The 23,744-nt window shown below is 36.6% G+C and overlaps 1 protein-coding gene across 4 annotated transcripts; it reads left to right on the forward strand.

Annotated features, from left to right (window-relative positions):
• Nucleotides 1-2,675: 2,675 nt before the first annotated feature.
• On the forward strand, nucleotides 2,676-23,615 carry LOC114757341 (uncharacterized). 4 transcript variants are annotated; one of them, XM_028946353.1, is made up of 27 exons: nucleotides 2,679-3,174; nucleotides 3,677-3,836; nucleotides 4,599-4,691; nucleotides 5,400-5,502; nucleotides 5,667-5,829; nucleotides 11,548-11,722; nucleotides 12,474-12,602; nucleotides 12,718-13,308; nucleotides 13,410-14,030; nucleotides 14,395-14,460; nucleotides 15,389-15,502; nucleotides 15,773-16,018; nucleotides 16,935-16,982; nucleotides 17,072-17,218; nucleotides 17,518-17,679; nucleotides 17,784-17,846; nucleotides 18,003-18,113; nucleotides 18,222-18,305; nucleotides 18,390-18,437; nucleotides 19,354-19,428; nucleotides 19,657-19,752; nucleotides 20,981-21,061; nucleotides 21,141-21,212; nucleotides 21,950-21,994; nucleotides 22,083-22,166; nucleotides 22,249-22,352; nucleotides 22,895-23,615. In XM_028946353.1, exons 1-27 carry the CDS (start codon nucleotides 2,972-2,974, stop codon nucleotides 23,007-23,009), a joined length of 3,999 nt encoding a protein of 1,332 aa, XP_028802186.1. In that variant the 5' UTR covers nucleotides 2,679-2,971; the 3' UTR covers nucleotides 23,010-23,615. The 4 variants fall into 4 exon arrangements, with proteins under 4 accessions (XP_028802187.1, XP_028802189.1, XP_028802188.1 ...); XM_028946354.1 differs by lacking the exons at nucleotides 11,548-11,722; nucleotides 12,474-12,602; nucleotides 12,718-13,308; ... (17 more) ...; nucleotides 22,249-22,352; nucleotides 22,895-23,615 and adding an exon at nucleotides 7,522-8,153 and having other exon boundaries at nucleotides 2,676-3,174; XM_028946356.1 differs by lacking the exons at nucleotides 11,548-11,722; nucleotides 12,474-12,602; nucleotides 12,718-13,308; ... (17 more) ...; nucleotides 22,249-22,352; nucleotides 22,895-23,615 and adding an exon at nucleotides 7,641-8,153 and having other exon boundaries at nucleotides 2,678-3,174.
• Nucleotides 23,616-23,744: the final 129 nt, after the last annotated feature.

Here is a 23,744-nt window from a genome sequence, read left to right on the forward strand (position 1 = left end):
TATAATAACAAGTCCTACAGTGAGAATGACAACCTCTGGGACTTGTTTTTTAATTACTTGGGACCTCATTGTAATTCTCTCAAAAAAATAATGCATGCAACAAACCTAATATATGCGCGCATGTAATAGAAGGTGTCATCTAAAGATAAAGCATAACTTGTGCCTCGCTTGATTTGCTGATGCGTACTTGATGATTTTTTCTCTTAAAAAAAAAAAAACAGTTATAGGCCGTGATTACGTTCCTCGGAATTTTTGACAAATAATAATTCATTAATCACACTAAACGCTTTTATTCCCGATGTGCCTTCTCTGCCTCAGAAATGGGAAAGCTCACTAGCGTTTTGAGTTCGTGGATAGGAAGTTTGCGGGACCTGAATTAATATGCTAGTTTGAAGAGTCACTTTCAGGGAGCTTAGGTAACTAGGGGCACCATTAATGAAGAATTTCCAGAAGCCTGGGGACTTCTTGACAATCGACAGCAGTGGATGATCAATAGGGGGAGGAGACAACTGGTGTTGGAGGGTTATGGCTAGGCAGATCAACGTGTTATTTCACCGATTGAGATATCATCATATCATGCACCCCCCGGTCCTTTGGTGGGCCAAGGCCTAAAAGTCATGGGCCAGCCCACTTCCTTGTGGGAGGTGGATTGCTCACATTATTTTCGTGGCCTTGGCAGGAGATGGGGTCAAATAGAATGAGTTATGTTTAATAGTATTTAACAGTGTTTAGAATTGTCTTTGATGAGATGATACTTATACCAACTGGATTGGGTTTAACAGAAGGAACTAGTCGGTCAGAATGTGGTGAATTAAGATTTGAATCCCTATTGAAAAAGATGCTCACATTTAGTACTTAATAGTACCTCGAATAGGATTGCCTCTAACAAGGTAATACCTGTGCTTTAACAAGAAAAAAAAGATGATAATTATGCATAGCCCAAAAAATGATGATGTTGATGTAATTTTGTTCCATAAACATATTTTTAATTGCTCGCAACAGAACCTTTTGGGATACAGTTCTGTTATTGTATACAAGACCATTTTTTCCCAAAAAAGAAAAAAGAAAAAGAAGCAATTTGAATTATCGGCTTCCGCTTACATTCCATCCTAATCTTACCAGGTGAACTAACTTCATGTGACTTAAATAAATCGTTCCAACGTTCTCAAATAAATTCAATCCTAAGAAATAATCAACGAAGGAGCACAACTCAAGTAAAAGTTTACGTTTGACTTATAGGTGACATTCAGACCGCGGATTTCATTTATTTAATATTCTGAAACCACAAAGATTAGATTAATAGTGCTAATTAGTTGCTGGCAACAAAAACGAATACTTTTCTGATTCTAAATATAAAACTCATTTTTACACTGCAAAATGCATTTTATGTTTATGATCAAGATGTTAGCTAGTTAAACTAAGCACACACCACAAATTATTTACCGGGCGAACCAATCTGAAAAAAAACTACCAATCTTCCTAATTTTTACCCACCTAATCTCAAATACAGAACATATTGACAAATATAGGGCCGTTTGGAATAGTTTAAAAACTGCTTTTTAATTGTGATTTACGAAATACGTGAGATGAGTTTTATCTCGACTTACGTGAAATGTGTTTGTAAGTGATTTTCAACCGTGACAGCAAACAGGGCTATAATTTGGTGCTACAAATAAAACATGTATTTAGACTGCATCTTAATTAATTTTACAGGGTTTTAACTATATTTTTGGTTTACAGTAGTATTTAGTATCTCACCAAAAGAGGGCATTTCAAGGGAAAACAATACAGAATTTTTGCACAATAATAGCTATGCTAATCATCTTAACTGCTCCTTTTTTAAATTTTTTATAAACTAGCTAAATAGCTGTAGGGTAATTAAAAATGAGTAGGATTTTCTTTTATCCGCGACAAGGGCAAGACAAACTAAGTGCATGTTTGGATTGCCGTTTCCAATAGTAAAAGTCTCTTAGAAATGGTGAAATTGAGGTTGCAAATTGAGATTGATAAAAAACGTTGTTTGGCTGAGCTAACTTTTTTGACCAACTTTTGGTCTTCAATATTAGTTAGACTCAATCGAGAAAAATCTAACTTTTCAAACTATAGTTTCAAACGGTGAACATTAAAAATGAACATCCTAGATTTACCCTCACATTTTCCCTTTGCCTTATCTCCTCTGTTAGCATAATGAGCTTTTATTGAGACCAAATGAATTTTAATTTATATTCATGTTTGTTCACTATATATATTTAATTAATTATCTACCATGTGTTTTCAAATTTTTCTCCATAACAAATATTTTTATTTTATAATTTCACTAATAAACTATTTATATTTTATCATAATAATTTTATGTATTTTTTTAAACTCTCATCACATTAAAAATATAAAATTTTAAATACTACTATTCAATAAAATCCATGCCATTCTCAGTCATTTTACAACTAAATTAACTTTTCTATTAATCATTTAAATAATTTTTAATTTTTTTAACTGATTTTTTAAGAGTACTTATCCAAGCATGTTCTAACTGATTTTTACTTTAATTTTAGTTATAAAAATCATTTTATTTCAACGACAATCCAAACCTACTCTAAATTTCCGATCAGCCATGATCGGGCGAGCTTAACTGGGCCTCTCAAAAATCCCCTTCCCGCATCGGTGCTGTGCGTAATTAAAAAACCCTGTCTTTTCAGTCTCCACAATTCTCATGGACGTTTGCACGTAATTGCATAATTTCCCGCTGGCAATTCGCTTTTCGCTCCATCTTTGTCGTTCGCGAGCTGTGAATGAGAAACAGCCTCGCTTAATCTGGAGCTTCAATTCGTTTCATTTTTTACCCCTCGCTCCTCTCATAAAACTTTAAACCTCCCTCCTCTCTCTTCCAAAACCCTAAGAAAATTTTCTAGATCACCCAACCTCTTCTCTTTCAATCGTCATATTTTACACACTCGTTGTTGTTGCTTCAGTCATGGCTGCATTTCCCAGAGACCGAGCGCTCTCTCTTCTAGCCGCTGCCAACAATCATGGCGACTTAGCTGTCAAGATTTCGTCTTTGAAACAAGCCAAGGACATTCTTCTGTCAATGGAGCCGTCTTTAGCCGCCGACCTTTTCTCCTACTTGGCCGGACTTCAGTCCTCCCCCGAAACCCTCGTTCGAAAATTATTGATCGAGTGAGTTCTTATGCCCCAAGTTTTTATTCATTCTAATTTCTATTACTATCTTGCTTCTCCAAAGTTGCTGCTATCCTTTCGACGCTCCTGTTGTATCATTCAGACTATTTAAATTAAATTCACTGCAATTGCTCTCCACCCCAAACTTATTCTGGGGATGGTTCCATTATGCTTTCTTCGTAAAATATATTTCTTTAAGAGGCAAAGTTGCGCCTAGATTTATGGCCATTGCTGTTGTTTTCATGTCATGCATTTTGTTCGGGCCATAAAAATGTGCATTTTGTCAGCTAACGCCTTTGCTTTTACCTACAGGGAATTTGTTTTGAACCTTCGTAACTATTTTTTTGGCGTGATTTTGCATAATGCATTTGTTGCCTAACCAAATTTAGTACTTTGTTGTTCTCAAGAACTGGTTTAATGTTTGACTTTCGCTCTCTATGTGTGGCAATGCCTGTTGTCTTTCCTCGTGGCCTTCTTTTAAGATCTTCATTCCGTGTTCCAGGGTAATTGAAGAGATAGGTTTAAGAGCAGCAGAGCATTCTCCAACACTAATGTCTGTATTATTAGCATTTTTACGAGATAACGACACCACTGTTGTAAAGCAATCTCTTATTAGTGGCACATATATCTTCTGCAGTGTTTTGGCCGAGATGACGATGCAGGTACTATTCAACCCTCTCGTTGCCTTGATGCATAAATGAAGACAGACTCATATTCGTTTGTTCTTTGTCCCCCGTCCCCAAACAAAAATCATGTAAATCGGAATTTGTGTGAACACATGGTTCTGTGTCTATTTTGTTGCCTAATGTGCTTCTTGGTCATGATGGCTCTCTTTGCCTATGTACTCTTTGGGCCTTGGCTTCTATAAGATTAAGGATATCATAAGCTTGTAAAATACGGGATGGTTCATATGAACTTTTAGTTATTGTACGAAACTGACTTTATTTATAAGCTATAGCTAGGCCTGATGTGTGTAGGTCCCGGACTTAGTGTTTTCCAAAGGCTAAGTATGCTATACATCCATATGTGAACATATTTATATCGTGTTAATCCACTTTAAGTGAAAGAACTTATAGCTAACTATCGTTTGATGTTTATTTTTGAGGAAAAAAATTTCTTTTTTGACTTTATTCCCTTCTTTCCTTCTTCCTCCCCTTTCACTTCATGAATATTTCCGCCATTATACCGTTTTCCTCTTGTCAAGAAGTATAATGTTGATATTGTTGGCACACTTGTTCTTCAGAACGGAACTGACTTTATTTATTTCTTTTTTAAATATCATCAACCTGTTGTTATTTAATGCAACACTATACTTTATCCCCCTGCTCAAAAAAAAAAAAAAATAAAAAGAAAGAAGGAAAAGAAAAGAATTTCCTTGACCCTGATTTGCAATAGGCCACTGACATACTTTAGAAATCTGACAGCATCAACAATATGGTAAAGTTGAGAGGTGGTTAGAGGAGATTTGGATGTGGATGCTCAAGTTCAAGGATGCTGTATTTGGGATTGCTCTGGAGGTATCTAGGTTCTTCTTTTAGATCCACATTTAATGCCATAGTTTCATTTGGATTTCTGTGCATATATCTGCTGTGCTAATATTATAAGGTTTTACTATTCTTATATTGCTGCTTCATTACAGGTGATAAATTACTGTGATATGCATGTTTCCTATTTTTTCCATTTTCAACTGAATGAATAATACACTTATATAAGGATTCAAATTTACATTTAAATCGCTGAAAGAAGCAGATGGTTTTAAAATCCTAGTCAGTTCGACTTTTGCTTACAATCATGGGCAACCTCGGGGATGCTGAAGGGTTCAGTTAGCAATTCCGTTCACTGCAACTTCTTTGGGAGTTGGGATATCTAAAATTTCTTGCGATTAGGGATATGGAATTTGGAATTTAGAATTTAGAGTGAATTTTGTCTTTGTTTATGGTATGCTGGTAATTTTCACTTCTCATCCTTGTTCTTGAATGCTTCTCTCTGTTTGTGTGTGTAATCTCTCTATTAAATTGCTATGATTTGATGCATGTGTCATAATAATTTCATTTTCTGGCTAGTTAATTGGACGCAGGTTTATTTCTTAGCCTTCACTTATGCAACTGTTCCTTATCTATCAGAACCGCACAAATCCTGTGTTGTAGTCATATTGCTTGAATTGATGTGATGGTGATGGACTTTATGTTTTGCTGATTTGAATGTTGTCTTGCTTGATATTGTAGCCTGGTTCAGTTGGAACGAAATTGTTAGCGCTGAAATTTTTGGAAGCAGTAGTCTTACTTTTTTCATCTGACATCGGTTATCCTGAGAAGTCACTTTTAGAAGGTATTTTTCTTCTAATTTCCTGAACGTAAAATTTATATTATGATGAGATTCAGAGGATATGGCTTTAGTATGGAAATAATTTACTGTTATAATCACACGCAGATTTATTTGCTATAGTTTTAATCTACTCATCCATTTTAATTTTAACATCGAGGATGCTACAGGAGGCAGAAAAGTTTTTAATGTCTCATGGTTGGAGGCTAGTCATCCTGTTCTTGATCCGGTGATGCTCATGTCAGAAGCAAGTAGGACTGTTGGCATTCTATTAAACTTTTTGCAATCGGCTGCTAGCCTGCCTGGTTGCTTGACAATTACTGTTGTCAATTGGTGAGTTTTCATGTGTTAGCAGTCAATAAATCAGATGGTCTATTACATTTATATCCTGTCTAATCCTTGTCTTTTAATGATTACGAAGCTTGAGCTAGTTGTCTGGTTGTCCGCTTTTTAATTTATGTACATATATATGATTGTTCTAATTTACTTTTAGTCAATATACTGGGGAAGCATAATTGTGATTTTAGAAGGAAGGAGCGTTCAGTGGTTTTCTTTGACTATTTTTATTTGGTAAATTGTTTTTCTACATTTTCCTCTTTTAGTCCTTCAAATTTACCCAGGCATCTCTTTATTAAAATCAATTTTTTTTTTTCCTGTTTGTGTTGAATTTTTCATTAATCTTGTGTTCTTTGTTATCCTTAACTATATGTCACTTTTCATTGTGATATCCCCTCTCTGGGCTTAGTTATTTTTGTGCATCGTGTGGCAACATGGTAATTTACCATCAGCTATGTGATTAAGTTAATTTCTTTGTCTGTTCATTATGCATTTTTTCCGTCCCTTTTCCCCCTCCTTTCTTTTGTTGGTTGAAAGCCACTTGCTAGCTTCAACATTGGTGTGTGGTTTCAAGGCTTGTTGGTTTCCTATGGATTGGTTTCATTGGTTTTAACTGCTATGACCACTCCTAGTTTCTTGCAAACTGTTTTGCATCTTTTCTCTTGAAACATGTAAGCTACAATTGTTGATTTTGATTCTTTCCTGTATTCAAGTTGTGCTTTCATACTTTTAGTGCGTATATGGTGCTGCAAGTTTAGAAAGTTGGAGATAATTGGAGTCTGATGATTTCCTTCTATACCCCCGATTCTGGTTGTAATAAATGTCAAATAATAAATATGTGTTGGGAGTCCTTAAGTTGGTGGAGGGTAATGGCTGTGTTTGAGGTACCATGTACAATTTTTTATCTGTGTCTGGCCTGGGGGGCTAAGATAATAGAAATTCTATTTACGTGCCTTCATTGGATAGAGTTTTTTTGGACATGTCAATGTGTTTTAGTCTCTGGCTTTGGTTTGGTAGGTTTCTCTAATGGTTTTGCAGAGAAATTTAAGATTCTTTTTAGCGATTATTTTTCTTGTTGCATGAAATCATTAACTTGTATGTTTCTTATTGGAGGATGTATCATCATCTACTAAAAGTGGAGGGGAATCAAAATGCACAAAGATGTTTGCAACACTTATTTTTATTAGCTTTTAATTTATTTTTTTGGGAGGTACATATGCAACGGTTCTCATCTTAAGGGGTCCTCGACTTTTGAACTCATTCATTTGGCAACATTTGTACACTTGCAGCTGGAAGCATTCGTGGCACATGTGTAAACAGACGTTTCATTCACACTTGATACATGTGCATATCCCTCATTTATGCTAACAGGGATGAGCTAAAACTTCTTAACAGAATCAACATCCTAACAGATTGCTAACTAACTAACTAACTCCTATAACAGCTTGGCAATTCTACTTAATTTGCGTCGTTTTATAAATATGAAACATATTATTGTCTAGTATCCTTTACACCTTTACATGCAGGAAGGTGATGTGTTTTCTCTTATGATTCTAATTTATAAGGTGCTCTATGGCTACACAACTGTAACTGATTCCCGTTAACTGCGTAACTATTCAACTTAATTTGTGTCATTTTATAAATTTGAAATATATTAGTGTGCTACTCCCTTTACTCCTTTCCATGCAGGAAGGTGACTTGTGTTTGTCTTGCTATTCTAGTGTATAAAGCGCACCATGGTTTCATGATTGGAACTATACATGACGCTCTCCTCTCTTTACTGATGCTATGATATGTCTTCACTTCAGATTCTGAAAGCTTTATAAAAACTTAGTATATAACTGCATTGTCCTCCTGGTTAAACTATCGTCACAATTATGGAGGGATCACCGAAGCAGGGACTCATGGATAGAACAAGTTCAACTGCTTGTTTGATATCATTGCAGCTTGGTGACCAGTGCTCCGTGAGGAGTAAATGGCTTTGGATTCTGCTGCTTTGGCGGTGCATATAATGAAAGTTACAGGGATAGACTATGTTCATTTTTTGTACTGGGGAGCGCCAGCTGGTCGGTGATAACATTGATTATTGATGCATAAAATGGTCATCTCGTGAACCGAGGAAACATGGTCATCAACGATGCAGTTTATAATTGCAAACTTTAGAGACCATTTAATGTGTAAATTTTTGTGCTGTATGTGTGTACAGTTGGTGATGTTTAGAGAAATTGAAAATGTATTTGATATTTTACGATGGATATAACAGCTGACACGCTTTTACTGTGTCAATAATTCAAATTATATTTTGTTGAGAGCTTGTGTTATATTTGGTGATTTTGCTCCATCTTTATGGCTTTTAACTTCTTTCCATGTGTTATTATTATATTTGGATTGTTGGGCTTTACACAGTCCATCCTGTGCATCCTAGCCTATCTGTTCTGCTGATTCTTTGATTATCTTTGTAACCTTTTGAAATACCTTTTCATCCCATTACATTAGCTCATCTGGTATGCAGTCCAAACCTGCCTTTTGAAATCAATCATGACATGGACATTGTGCTCGGAGTTTACTGAATCTTGAAAAACCATACAAGAATTTATTATGGCTAATATTTCAATAGACACACGTGGGCCCGTTAAACTGCATGGTCATGGACATAATGTTTTCCAGAAATTAAGTCTTAAGCATTTATAAAAGTATCATTCAAGTTTATATTTGCGATAGCTCTTGCGAGTTTTTGGCTGGCCGTTGTTGTTCCGACCTTATGCTCCTTTATGAGTGATGATTGGATCTTCTCAAAATTGAAGCCTTAATTCAAACAAAGGACTGGAAAGTACTTGTAAAGGAATACTTCTCTCATGATTATGCTTCAGACTCATAACTTTTCTTCCTTCTATATTTTTTTCCCCTAATTTATTTATGATTGCATTGGAAAATCAGTCTTGGAAAGTTTTTGATCCATTATGTGTCATATCTCTAGTTTTTTGAAGTTAATAATTTAAAATGTTGACATCTGCGTCATTATCACAGGCTGTCATGTAAACTTCAGTTTTTATGGCATTTGATTTGAATGATTTCATAATTACTTCTTGTTGCTGTATATTCTGATTTTCATTGTAGTGGAAATGTCATCTATCTTGTCCTGAATCGCCATGAATGTGTCATAAGGTGTATGGATCCATATATGGAACTTTGTAGATGGTTTGGCATCATGAAGAATGCAAGTGTGGTCCATAAGGCTTTGCTGTTGGAATTTGCAGATGTCTTTTTAGTTGTTACTAGTTACTGCTGCTATTTTGTATGTTATTCTGCAGTTGTATGCTTCTTTTGTACTGGTGGCAGAGATATCATGCACGTGCTTGTTCTTAAACATACATTTGATTACCTGAGTACTACAACCATTGATGCAGAGAGAATTTATGGAAGTCCTATTGTATGAAAAAATTTGGACTTGACTGTCATCAAATTTTCTTTGTCAATAAACTGATTGACTGCAGTTTGTAGCGATGCAACATATTGCTATTGAAAAGAATTGAATTATTTCATGTGACTGAAAATTTCTTTTGCTACTTTACCAAGTGCTGTTTTGGATGATCGTGCCAAAATCTAGTATCAACATATATATATATATATATTTTGGCTTCACTAGCATCAACGTATTTGAGTGGGTTAATTATTGTTGTTGTTGTTCTTATTGTGAGTATTAAACCCCTCGGATAGCTTGCTTGCCACCTTTTGTGGGAATCAGTAAATCTATATCTAAACTTCTTGCATTGACCTCTTGGTTGAAAGGGCGCTGTTTATGAATTTCTGCTGACTTTTGGATGTCTTTTTCATAGAGGCAGACCTAAACTCTATCTGAATGGTGCATTTGGCAAAAGCTTTTGCCAATTAAGTCCTTTGCTTTTAAAGGATATTAAGAACTTGAGTCAAGGTGATTCACGGTGACCTTCTGTTCATGGACTTGAGGTTGCAGTGATGATGGGTTTTGAGGGGCAAACTAATGGGTACCTGAGTGAGAAGGGGAACTCTACTCCAATAGCTGAGTATTGAGCTGAGGGAACCGACCCACTTAAATACCCCACTGAGCAGTCCATGCTACTCAATGTAGGACTTGGTATCTCATACTACCAAGTCTCTGTGAGAAATTAATAATACTGCAGTGTAGTTGACACCAGTTTGAGTGGCTTTGATGATGTGTCATGGTAGTGGAGCTTGGCAGCTCCTCTGAGGGTATTGTGGTATTTGCAATAAATTTTAAATTGTGCAATTTGTTCCATTTTATCTTGGCTAGGTCAAAGTTTATGCTCTAGCAAACAGCATTGGTATTTAGTTTGCTTCCCAGGCAAATTATGTCCTAGTGAATTTTTTTCTGCTTTCGTTTTGTTTTGTTCTAACAACTTATCTAAGCATTCTGGTCCATGATGCTTAGGATAATTGTTGGTAATGCATCTGCAACTTCTTAAAGGCGAGTGAAAGCTTTGGAGCTCTATGTGTAGTAACCTTGTTATAGTCTGACTCGTCTGGAACTCTGTGGTTCTGAGGTTTTATTTGAGTTTTGTAGACGCTGTTAGTACGAGGAAGGTGTTGAAATAAGAATTGTGACAGACACTCTCACTTATTTATCTTGGTGTTGTTGTCGAAGCATGTCTTCTCTTTAAGTTGCACCAGGGGTTGAGCTGTTTAGCTGGCTTAGATGCTACCATGATGTTGCTAACAAGAATATGATCGGAACAGGGGCATAATTTATTGGAAGTGTTATTTTGAACTTAATAGGCATGCTCATCTTTCTTTATTCTATCACCATCTTTTTTTCCTTCCAATGGGTGATTCGTTGCTTGTCTATTCATAACAGTGCGCTCTTATTTTATAAACAGAAAATGGGGGGAAGCTGAAAAAAGGGCCTTTACGACTATTTTATTAGGGGAAAAGAGACATTATGCTAGTGTATTCTTGGGACTGAAGTACTGTTAATTTTGATCAGTGTTTATTCTAAAATTTCCTTTGGCATGCTATCTATGCATGTGATTCAGGTGTTTTGTTACTGTAATTTACATCGGCAAACTTAATTGCACAATTATGTATTTGTATCTCTAATAAATAAAAAAGAATTGGCAGGACAAGGCGTTTATGATGAGATACTTATTGATGTAGAGATGTGTAACTAATGCTGCTCTATATTTTTGATGATAAATTCCATAATGAAATATTATGGGGTGCACATTGTTTATTTAGAATAAATACATGTGCTCCAACAAGTGTTGGGCGTAGTGGGAAGTTGCTGATGCTCCTTATAAGGATTAGAATACAAGTTCAATTCTCAGAAAGCATACTTGGTAGGTAGAGGAGCCAACCTGTTAAATGGCATGCTCCGTCTCTTCAAATTGGGATTAGTCAGTTATACGGGTACTTGGTCCTGGTCAGAAGGCCAGGGCCCAGAAGAAGTACCTGACACTAGGCAGTTGGGTTTCCTGTATGACCCAAAAAAAAAAAAAAAATGCTGCTGGCAGAGTTTGGTTGTTTTGGAGCCTCTGCTTTTTCCCCCCAAGTGCACATGCCCTGGATGCAATTGTTTGGTCTAACTTCTTTTTATATGGGTTATGCTGCTCTTAATATCGCATTTGATTTCTGTGGTTAATGTGCTCTTTATTGTTTACCGTCTTGGCTGCTTTGTTTCTTTCATCTGGGATTTAACCCTGTAGTTTACTTCCTTTGCAGTCTTGCGGCCATAGCAAGAAAAAGGCCACAGCACTGCAATACCGTTCTTCCAGCATTGCTCGATTTTGATCCAAATATTCAGATGGTAAAAGGATGTCATGCTGCCAGTGTTCAGTACTCCTTAAGAACAGCATTTTTGGGGTTTCTAAGGTGCACTTACTTACCAATTTTAGAGGTAAATATGCTTATGGCCTGCTTTGTTAGTCTTCATTTCTAATTGATCATTTCATTATTTTCTAATATTTTCTTTACAATATCAATGTAATGACTTTCTGAAATTATAATTTGTCACTGATTTATGGTCTGGCTTCACCCTGAATTCCTTGCTTCTTTCTTGGTGATTTAATGTATAACTAAACTTTCAAATCATATTTTCATCTGATTATTTAGAAGTTGTTAGATCTTGGAGATACTGCTTTGGATGAGTGTTGAGTCAGCCAAATTGAGACATAATCAAGTTATTTTAACATATACCAATTCAGAGGTTATGATAGCAAATTCGGCACCTAGCCTTTTTTCCTCTCACATTTCCATACTTGTTAGTTTGTAAACATACCTATGAAACCAGAAGAAGGGACGAAAATTAAAATATGGAAATAAGGCCATAAAAGAAGCTTGTAGGTAATATTTTCTTCTGAAGGTGAACCATTGCCATTGTCTGTTGAATAGTTGGGAGAGAAGGGTAATGCTTATACTATAAGGTCATATTCTCTATGTTCAATTACCGTGTTACTGCTTCCAGTTAGTGCGGCATCTCTCATACCATCTCCAAAAACGAAAAAAGCATGCAGTCTTCAACAAAGAACAATAGTGAAGTTTAGAGGATGCTCCTGTTAGGATCCTATGTTACTAGTAACTGGGGGAACAATGAGGCCAGCTCTTGTATAAAATGGCTTGTCTCAAAAGATTTCTGTTATTTTTTTCAGTCAAGAGAAAGATTGGTAAAGAGCCTGCGAGCTATGAATGCAGGGGATGCTGCTGAGCAAGTCATTCGGCAAGTTGACAAATTAATTAGAAATGGTGATCGCTCTAATCGTGATGTTCGAGCTAGCAAGGTAAGGGGTGACCTACTACCCATGGCTGAAAAATAAGATTGTGAAACTGAGAACTAGTTGCTAGCAGCTGATTTCATCTTATTATATGCCATTCATTTGCATTTTTAATGGTCAGGATGATTTCCTATCAACTCAGACACCAGTTTCCGGGGAATTATCTAGAAAAAGATCGATGCCTACTGATAAAGAACTGACAAATGGTCACGAGGTCATGTCTAAGCGAATGCATTCTGGCCCTGGCCCACACTCTCCTTTATCCGTTCAAATAATTGATTCTGAGCAGGATGTTAACTCTGCAAATGAACTATCCTCTAATGTTCCTGTGCTGGATAGTGAACTAACTGCCGTGGAGCAAATGATTGCTATGATTGGTGCTTTGCTTGCTGAAGGAGAAAGAGGTGCTGAATCTCTTGAAATCCTTATTTCAAAGATCCATCCTGATTTGTTAGCTGATATTGTCATTACTAACATGAGGCACTTGCCTAAGACACCACCATCATTAACAAGGCTTGGAGATCCATCTACACAAGCTGATACCCAGCGCAGTCAATTACGAGCTGCAGCATCTGCGTCCGTAAATTCTGTTCAATCCTCTGCTATTACAGCTCAAGCTCCATTCCCTTCAGCTACAGCCACTGCCATGTCACTATCTGACACCTCCAATGTCAATAATCTGCCTGTTGATTCCAAACGTGATCCTCGCAGGGTAAACCAGTATAGGCATCTATAGTTGATACTTCTGTATCTATTATCATATAATAATAGTTTGTTCATTTGACTTGTATTCTTCCTGGTACAAATTTTCAGGATCCTCGTCGCCTAGATCCTAGACGTGTAGCGGTAAATGCTGCAGGGACAGCTGTATCTGTTGTGGAAGATACTGGTTCTGTGAAATTGGAGTCTGATGAATCTTTATCTTTGAGTAAGCCTGTTTCACACTCTGGTGGGGCCGCTATTGACAATGCTCCCGCACCTCTAACAGCCAATATCAAAGGTGAAGATATCATCTCTGAAGGTCCGCAAGTTTTAGCACCTGAAAAACCAATTACCAAGATGGAGATTCAAGAGAAGCCCCGGGATATCGACCAGAGTCCAGAAGAAAATGCTTTTTCAGATCCCTTGCACTCTGTTGCTGATGTTATAGATGAGGATCAGAGTACAGTGAAGCTGTTGGATACCGATGCAAAAGGGACCAATTCAACCATGCTGGAATATGATCAGTTTTCTCCAGATGCTACATCTGCATCTGCATCAGAAGATACCTGTCTGGAATTACCCCAGCTTCCACCATATGTTGAACTGTCCAAAGATCATGAAAGTAACATTAAACATATGGCAGTTAAGCATCTTATTGAGTCGTACAAGCATTTGCATGGGACAGATTGCCAGCAGTTTTGCATGCCATTACTTGCCCGAATGGTAGCTCAGGTAAAACACCCCCCCCCCCCGAAAAAAAATGTTTGTAATATGTTGAAGACATGTATTAGCTGCCTTTGTCTGGCGGGGATTGAATGATATTGAGGTTTTGGGCATCTCTAGTCATGCAAAACTTGTGTATAATCTAGGAAAGAAACTTTTTTGATTTAGTTTTATATGCCACTTAAAGGAAATGGATAGATAGTATCAGGAATGTAGTTTGTTTAACCTGAAACATTAAGCTGCAGCTGGCCATAAAACAGTAAAGAAAAAAGTTCGAGTGCAATAAAAGGAAATCTGGAGTGTGATATGCGTTAATCACTTGTTGGCTATCAAGTTTTGAGCAGTATTATAAATTTATTGTTTTTCCATGTAGATTGATGATGATAGAGAGTTTATTTCGATGCTGCAAAAACATGTCCTGGATGACCAGTGGCGGAAGGTACCAGTGTTTTGAATCTTGCTCTATTTCAACGATAAGATTTTACATAATTTTGTTTTCCCTATCCCCTCTCCCCAATCTTTAATTTTGCTTATATTGGTTGCATTTCAGTATTAGTAATCACTAATTTTTCCGCAAATTCCTGGTTGAGTGCAGTCTTTGCCATCACTTTATTCATCCTCCTCTTCTTTCTTTCTTCTTAATAAATTCTTTTTTTCCTTTCTTGCCATTGATAAAAAGTTAAGAGTCTTTAAGATGTTTTGATTTGCATTTGTTATCTAGAAAATGGATGCTTAGTTGTTGTAAGTAAATCCCAGCATCATTTTTTAGATTTATTCGTGAAAATCAGAAGAATAGATTGGGACGTGAGTGTACTTGATGACGGATGCTTAAACTGCATAATATGATGCTTGAAGCGTCGGATATATTTATTTGCTACCATATATTGATTTGGTGATATTTGAACTTTGGCAAATTGTCAACCGTGTCATGCAGAGTAGTGCCTGTCAATTGTGATTCCAGAGAATCCAAACTTTGCTGATAGTTCACCTGCCAGATAGTTGTTAATTTGTCCTATTGCAAGCTTAACCTACTGCACTAAAACAAAATTGTAGTGTTTTGAAGTTTATTCAGGGTTTATTACTGCTTGTGAAATAAAAACTGTAACTTTGATGTTGTGAGAACATAGAAATACATATTGTGCAATATAATTAGTCGAGTTAAATAAAGATATAAACGTTTCTGTTGGTGCTGGTGAAGTTGCCAAATCTGTATGTTGCCAGCATCTTAACAGGTGTTTGTAATTTAAATGGTTATGGATGGAGATCATCATTCTGTTTGACAAATGTCACTTATGATGTGTTTATGTTCATTTTCCCCCCCTAAAAATTTTTAAATACTTAAATAATATTTGGAATGGATTTTGCAGGGCCATGAACTTGTATTGCATGTTTTGTACCATCTGCACTCCTGTGTTATGCTGGATTCAATTCCAAACTCTTCCTCTGCTGCCATTCTGTATGAAAATTTTCTCTTGGGGATGGTAGGCACATTATAACTTGTTTTGTCTTTTTTATTATGATATTATTATTATTATTATTATTATTATTTGCTGTTTCTGAAGATTTCTAAACGGAAATGTCAAGTGAATAAAATTATGAAAATAGTTTGTGCCGATGCTTGTTTCCATTCATCATCACAGCTACAATCAAATCAGGGACCATATTCAAATCCTTGAGCAGGAAGCATATCAAAACAGCAAAATAACTAAAATCCCCCTTGGGATGAATAGATAACAGCAGTTTCCCTGCAGGCCAAATCTCTGTTGGAGGCTTTCCCAGCTTCGGACAAGTCTTTTAGTAGACTTCTAGGTGAAGTTCCGGTTTTGCCTGAATCTGCGTTGAAAGTTTTGAATGATCTCTGCTATTCCAGTGTTATTGATCGTCATGGTAAAGTTGTCCGTGACATTGAGCGCATAACTCAAGGCCTTGGTGCGATATGGAGTTTGATATTGGGGCGTCCACAATATCGGCAGGCATGCTTGGATATAGCCTTAAAGGTAGCTATCATTCATGTGTATATACTAGCGGAATATTGCCTATGATGGGGATAGGGCATGTTATTGCCAATAAGGATGAGAATAAGCTCATGACCATCAGCAATGAAGTGAGTTTTTGTAGTTATGCTGATATTTGTAGCAAATTAAAATGGAAAACAATTTTTATATTCATAGACGTGGATGAAACCATCTATGGTGTGTTTGCCTGCGTTACAAATCAATAGCATATTTGGCTAAATTCTCAGTTTTGCATCGGTGCTTCATTGATGAAGATCTCTTAATCCATTTGAATGAGTGAACTTGTTTTTCCCAATTTTTCTTTTCTTGTTTATTAAACTTATTTATGCATGTATAGGCTAGAGATATTTTAATTTCAAGCACATTGCCGGCCATTTTGATTAATGCATGGTATAACAATTTTCATCAATGTTGAGAAAACCAGACCAGACTCATTCGATCAGAAAACCAGCACCTTGTCCTATTTGAAACTAACCCGAAACTGGAGAAAAGAACCCTTCATCAATGTTGAGAAAACCAGACCAGACTGATTCGATCAGAAAACCAGCACCTTGTCCTATTTGAAACTAACCCGAAACTGGAGAAAAGAACCCTAGTCGAAAACCATACTGCCCATTAAAAACCAGACTTGTTCTTGTTAATTGAAAATATGAACTTTGGGCTTTCCTGGAGTGACAATTCCCAAGCCTTACTTACATATTCAGGCAATCCATGAAGACTGCTAGAGTTGCTCCACTTAATACTTCTGCTATTTGACCTATTGTAGCAACTGTGTATAGTGAGGAAAAATGTAATGAGGGATTGAAAGTATTGTTAATATTTTTGGAGTAATTGTCTGGCCAACACTGTTAATTTATATTTCTTATATGGGACTGATGTATTCAATTCAATGTGACAGTGTGCGGTCCATCCCCAAGATGAGATTCGAACAAAAGCTATTCGGCTGGTATATAATCTTATGGCCATATAAAACCTGTATGACTCTATCAATTTATTTGGTAATCACAAGCCTTTCTTGTTTGGTGTGTTGGACAGGTGGCAAACAAGCTCTATCAGCTCAGCTACATATCAGAAGATGTTGAACAGTTTGCTAAACAAATGCTTCTGTCTGCTGTGGACCAGAAAGTCTTAGATACTGGTCTTTCTGAGTCTGGACCCATTGAGCAAGGAGCTGATGCAGAGGTATGACACTTGCATTCCTTTTCAACCTTCTCCTTGTTGTCTCTTCTGATTACACTCTGCTGAAATGGCTGCTTTGAAGAATTCATGGTAATGAATTATTGGATTTCAAGCTGATTGCTACCAATTTTCGCCCATTTTGATTCATCTGGACTTTTTAATGGGGCATGGGTTTCTGTAACACAGTAGAACAGGCTGTGCTGTTATCCTAAATTTTCCATCACTTTCGAGGGATTTTTTCTTCAATGTTCTTAATTAAATGAATTAATTGTCTACAGTTAATGGCCTTTAAATTTTTACAGATTGGAATTCAGGAAACACCAGATCCATTGCAAGTATCAGTATCCACCTCATCTGAAAATGACCCCTCTCAAATTGCTAAACCAGTGGTTCCTGCTGTTGCATCTGTGTCATTTTCTGAAGCTCAACGTCTCATTTCATTGTTTTTTGCTTTATGCATAAAGGTTGGTTTTACTTCTTTGCATACAGTTTACAAGTTGACAATGACTGCAACTGCCTACTTTTCATCTGCTTTGTTGACTCCAACACATCATTTAAAATTCTGCAGAAACCCAGTCTTCTTCAGACTATCTTTGATGCCTATGGCCGTGCTCCAAAAACTGTGAAACAGGTATTGTTTCATTTTGCTTTCGATATTATTGTTTTAGAATAGAGTCAGAGGTTGAAAAATGTGTCTTTGGTCTATATTTAATTTTAATATAATGGGATGTTAAACAGTTATCTTTTCCTGAAACTCAACATTCGTCATGAGTGTTTGATTTTGCAGGCCATTCATCGTCACATTCCTATTCTTTTGAGGGCCTTAGGACAGTCATATTCTAAAATTCTCCATATTATGTCTGATCCACCACAAGGAAGTGAAAATCTTCTGACACTGGTAACTTCCTCTCACACTATTGAGGATAGCTTATTTCACTGTGCAGAAGGGCAGGTGGATTTTTGAAGGACAAGATAAATGATAATGATGTTGTTTCTGTCCTTGTAGGTGTTGCAAATATTGACTCAAGAAATGACACCATCTGCTGATCTGATAGCTACTGTTAAGCATTTATACGAAACTAAATTAAGGGTATGTCTTGACAACATTCGCGAATTCTCCTCTGGTGCTTTCATTTTTGGATATATATTTATCTATACAAGTTCTGTGCTGCAGGATGTTTCTATTCTTGTACCCTTGCTTCCATCGTTGTCCACAAATGAGGTCAGTTCATTAACTTTCCTGTTATTTTTCTTTTCTCCGTGTGTGTGTATAACCTACCATTTAGCAAGCTGCATTCATCTGGAAATGAAAGAAGGCCATAGTAAGACTGTTACTCTGTCTAATGCTTTATTCCTTTGTAATTCAATGACGTAGAGAGCCAGTCTCCAAGGATCGGGTGGAGATCACAGAACATGGAAAAGTAATTGCATTATAGCTGGAATATGTTAGGATTACTTTTAGAAAATTAGGAAAATACATGAAAGGGGAAAACATTCTATTGTGGGTCAGAGCTTTTTCTTCCCATTTTGGAGAAAGAAGTGGACAAATAGAGTTGCTATAGGGCGACTGTGGTCAAAGGCTATGAGAGGGTTGTTTTGGAGAGTGGGAAAGTCACTTTTTTGGGGTTCTATAAATCATCCCTTTTGGGTTTAGCAGGAGTGTGGAGAATTTGGGGTTGAACTTGGCCCTTGGGGAAGGAGATAACCAACCTCTCAGAAAGTTGGCAAGCATAGTTGGTTGTAGTGTGTCCTAACTGTGTATGTGGCTTTGTGTCTTTGTTTATTGTTTCTGTTTCTGTGGTGTAGTAGTCTGAATTTGTAACTGTTCTCCTCCTTTTCATGTGTAACAGAGTAGTATTTGTTCTATGAATGTAATGACTTTTCAGCTTTTGAGTGTATCTTCGTGTGTAATCTGTTTTATTATAGTACTGGGTTGGGTCCTATCAGAATAAAAGACCCTAAATAAGGAAATGAAAAAGCTGATTCTTTGATAAAAACATACATATGAAACATTAGGTTCATCTGCATTGCAGACAATCATCTTCCTAAACTTCATATGGCAATTTTTATTGTGATGCATTAGCTGGTTATGTTTTCATGTTGTCAATATTTACGGTGTTAAACTTCTATGGTAGCAGGTTTTACCAATATTCCCTCGGCTTGTAGATCTTCCACCGGAAAAGTTCCAAATGGCACTAGCTCATGTACTACAGGTATATGCAAAGGCTTAACCTGAAGTTCATACTTTATGTCTCTGATGCTTGTTCTGAGTTGCTTACACGCTTCGGGGCTGTTGTTGTATTCTGAATACATACAGTAGGATTTTGTCTCAGCAAAATCTGAAGTTTGTAAAGCAATGTTGTCGAATTTTTTTCATTTGCTGTTTATCATTTTCATCTAGATATTAAGATTTGCTTAACAATTGCAAATGTTTATTTCAGGGCTCTGCCCATACAGGTCCAGCGTTGACACCTGTAGAAGTGTTGGTTGCGATCCATGGCATTGTTCCTGAGAAAGATGGCATTCCACTTAAGAAGGCATGTTTCTGTCATTGTAAAATTACTATTGCACCCCATGACTTACCTACAACCGCCCTTTCCCCTTCTAGAGACAAAAGCCAAGTGTGTTCAACAAGAAGTGGCTGGGAGACGCTCCCTCCTCCCATGACTTCTCGTTCTGTGTGCGATGTTCTTATCAGACTTGATTTTCCAAACCTGTAGAAAAAATGTGTTTGGTTTATTATCCGAACTTCAAACTGAATACTCGTTATGAGAAGTGTCGACTAATGGGTTCTTAACCTGGTAGACAGTTTCTATGGTGTTAGGTCATGTAGAATGTACTCTTCTGATCCTATTTATAGGACAAAGAGAAAAGACATTTTTTTTGTTCTATTTATAGGGCACTGAGAGAAATTTTTTGTGTGGATGTACAATTTTACCCTTCATTTATTATTGTGTTGACTTTGTTTATATGAAGTATAACGTATATTAAATAGGGATAAAGTTAAAAAGTTATTAAATTTTAAATGAGAGTTAATGAAGTTTAAAGTTTTTCTTAGTCTGTGAGAAATATGTTAGAAGTGAGTTGTAAATAGAATCAGAGGAGTATTTGAGTTGGTGAGGACTGTAATGTCAATTGACATATTCTTCTAAGAATACATTTGAGTTGGTGAGGACTGTAATTTCAATTGACATGTTCTTCTAATAGTACATGTCTTCGGGGTTTGTTAAGTTTGATGCTGTTTGTACTTGTAATCAACACTTGACCAGCTCCTGTTTTCATCCCTTTTTTTTTTTTTATTTAAATTCTTAAGGAGTGTAGATTGTTAGCCTTTGCTTCCACCAAAGCCCAATGAGTTCAACTTCAGTTTTGTGCGGCAGTGAAACAGTTTGCTATTCTTTCTTAGTCTTTGCACCAACTTTTTCTCTTAATGGTCCATTTTCTAATAAGAGATTTATATCTCTCAACATGTGTTAATATCCTTTAAATTCTGCGTCTCTTTAGCTGCCTACGTGTCACTGCAAGTTTTTCAAGATATTGTGCATTGAAGCTCTAGCCAGATTGTGTTGCCTATACCATAATCTGAGTTCTATAATGTAGTTCTGGTTTGGTTTTCCTTATGAATCGAACAATAAAACTACTATAATCCTTGCTTTTTTATGTCAATCTTATCATCTAACCCATCAAAATTGCACTAGGTAATTGAAGTTCAATGATCGTAAGTGGTGATTTCTCAAGTTTTGTCTGTTTCTTTTGCATGATCAGATAACTGATGCTTGCACAGCCTGTTTTGAGCAACGTACTGTGTTCACACAACAGGTTTTGGCAAAAGCATTAAACCAGATGGTAAGTAGATTCAATCTGGTCAACGGTAATTAGTAGATATATTACAATGTGATCATTTGAATCTTGTCAAAATTTTCAGGTTGATCAAACTCCATTGCCTCTACTTTTCATGAGAACAGTTATTCAGGCAGTTGATGCTTTTCCAGTACTGGTAAATCTCTTGTTGCATTTTTTTGGTGACTATTGCTTCTAGTGTTTTTGTATTTCTTGTGTTAAACTGTTAAAAAAGTAATGGTAGCAGTTGAATGCTCTTTAGTGAATGTGTTGTGGTCGATAAACTTGTGTACGCATCAATTTTGGAGCAAATGATTCGACCAGCATCGTACCTTAGTCCTATTTTCTGGCTTTTTCATGAAAGGATAATTTTTTCCGATATTTAAATAATCTAGAGGTGAAAGTAGAACGGTGGTGGTATTTCTTGAGTCTTCATGTTTCTTTCTTACCAAAGAGGTGATGTCTTGAGAAGGCACGCTTATATTGATCTACCTCCCTTTTTCCTTCTCTCATAATGATACTCTATTTTCCCCCCTTTATCAAATATTTCAAATTTTCAATGAGGATCTTTTTCCAATTTATGATGAAGTCTTTTCAGTTATGGGAAGTTATTGTGCAGAATTTTATATCTATTTTGAACCTATTTAGTTATTATAGAAACATTTAGATTCACGCTTTCTGGTTGACGTGCTCAACCACTTCAGTATTGTTTTTAATATATGTTTAATTATTATTAGTTCTTCAGTTAATCCACAAGGCCTGCCCTTTTACAAATTTGGAGGATTCCCCCCCCCCCCCCCGAAGATTGCTTTTTGGTGTCCGAAGTCTTTTATCGGGTGTGACATAAGCGAAGATGTCTGCTTAAAAAGTGTAATATTTATGCTCTATTTGTAGGTTGATTTTGTTATGGAGATATTATCAAAACTTGTTAGTAAACAGGTAAGCTTAACTCAATCAACTCTGCTTCTCATATTTAACTATCTCCTCAACAACTAATTGATAATGATTACTTTCATACTGATTGCAGGTGTGGCGGATGCCAAAACTTTGGGTTGGTTTCTTAAAATGTGTATATCAGACTCAGCCACGTTCTTTTCATGTATTATTGCAGGTATTTCATTGTTCACCTACATAACATCTTGTTAATGTATTGTCCTTTGGATTCAACCTTTGTTTTTGCATTCTGGATGCAGTTGCCGCCTCCGCAACTGGAAAGTGCTCTAACCAAACATGCAAGTCTCAGAGGTCCTCTTGCTTCTTACGCCAGTCAACCCTCTGTAAAATCTTCACTACCTAGGTAAGCTTTTGTACATATGGCTGTGGGAAGGAAAGGTTGGGGGATAGGTTGTCCGTAATTCAACACTTGTACAAGCACCTGAAACCATTTTGAAATTGAGATGATGAGCTTTTAAAGATTTACCTGCAAATGCTCACCCCATCTATTTCATAATTACATATGGATACTCTCGATCGAGGACATTAACGTTTGTCAATCTATTTTTGCCCATTTCTGCATTTTATGCTATGAAACAGAACACGTTTATACTTCGTGGTTTGCTCAATTTCAAAGGTGAAAATCCTGCTAATTGTACGGGATAATCATTGGCTTTTTTTTTTTTTTTGGTGAAATAAGGATCATTGTCGTTTGTAACAGCAAATACCCACTTAAACCTTATTGCCGCAGTGGATGTCATGTTTTTGTTTTCCCAACCGAGGCACAAAATATGTGTATTAACTGCTGAGGGATCAAGGAGATATTTGATTCTGCTATCAAAATTGATATTTTAGTCTTAGAATCATGGCATTGTTTGAGAATTTAACTCCTGTTCACATGTACAGATCAACATTAGTTGTGCTTGGTCTTGCAAATGAAACACAAATGCAGCAACATCCGCCGACCTCGTTGCACCCCTCTGACACAAGTTCTTCTGTTCACGGAGCAACTTCGACATGATAGTCGAGAGACTGACAGGAATTTTATTAGTTGCCTCAGCTGAATCAACCGTAGAGCATAGACGAGATTGGTCACTTTCTCAGGTTTTGCAGCGGTCCCAAGATAAATAAGAGCAGTGGATACAGTGACTGATCACTGGCACGGGGCCCTTCTTTCCAGAGTCGAGAAGGCCGTGCTACTCTGGGGACAACAATGCCGAGAAGTTACCTCTGGAGCCCCATTCCAGTGCTCCGGCAATTTCGCCTAGGCTGCTCGAGGAAATGTATAATTGGTAATTTTTATGGTTCTATCTCATTTCTTGTAATATATTCATTCAATTTTGATGCCTCCTTCCTGGAAGCCAATGAATGACCGGCTAGTAGCGTATCTCGTCCAGCCGGAGTGCCGGTTATTTTTTCCTGGTCAGTCCATTCATTCCTCGAAGGATGTCGTAATGCTGATAAGTAGAGAACTCACCAATGACGGCTGTCCGATGTATTTGTATTTAACCCCAAACAACCCCCCCCCTGGAAAAAAAATCCTGTTAACCCCCTCATTCTTTTTATGTCTGTCCTCTCACTGGGATTTCTGCATTTTTTTCAGTATTAAAACTTCCTCTAATTTTTAAGACTTGGTTTTAATAAACTAAAGAAATTAGTTAAATTAGTGAATATGATATTTTTTTGAAAAATATTTTAAGTATTGTTTTTTAATTCTCTTTCTTCTATTTTGGAAAAAATATTAGTAAATTTGGGA

The sequence above is a fragment of the Neltuma alba genome, unplaced genomic scaffold (genome assembly GCF_004799145.2).
Source record: "Neltuma alba isolate B1F8T4 unplaced genomic scaffold, ASM479914v2 tig00010592_pilon, whole genome shotgun sequence".
NCBI lineage: Eukaryota > Viridiplantae > Streptophyta > Magnoliopsida > Fabales > Fabaceae > Neltuma > Neltuma alba.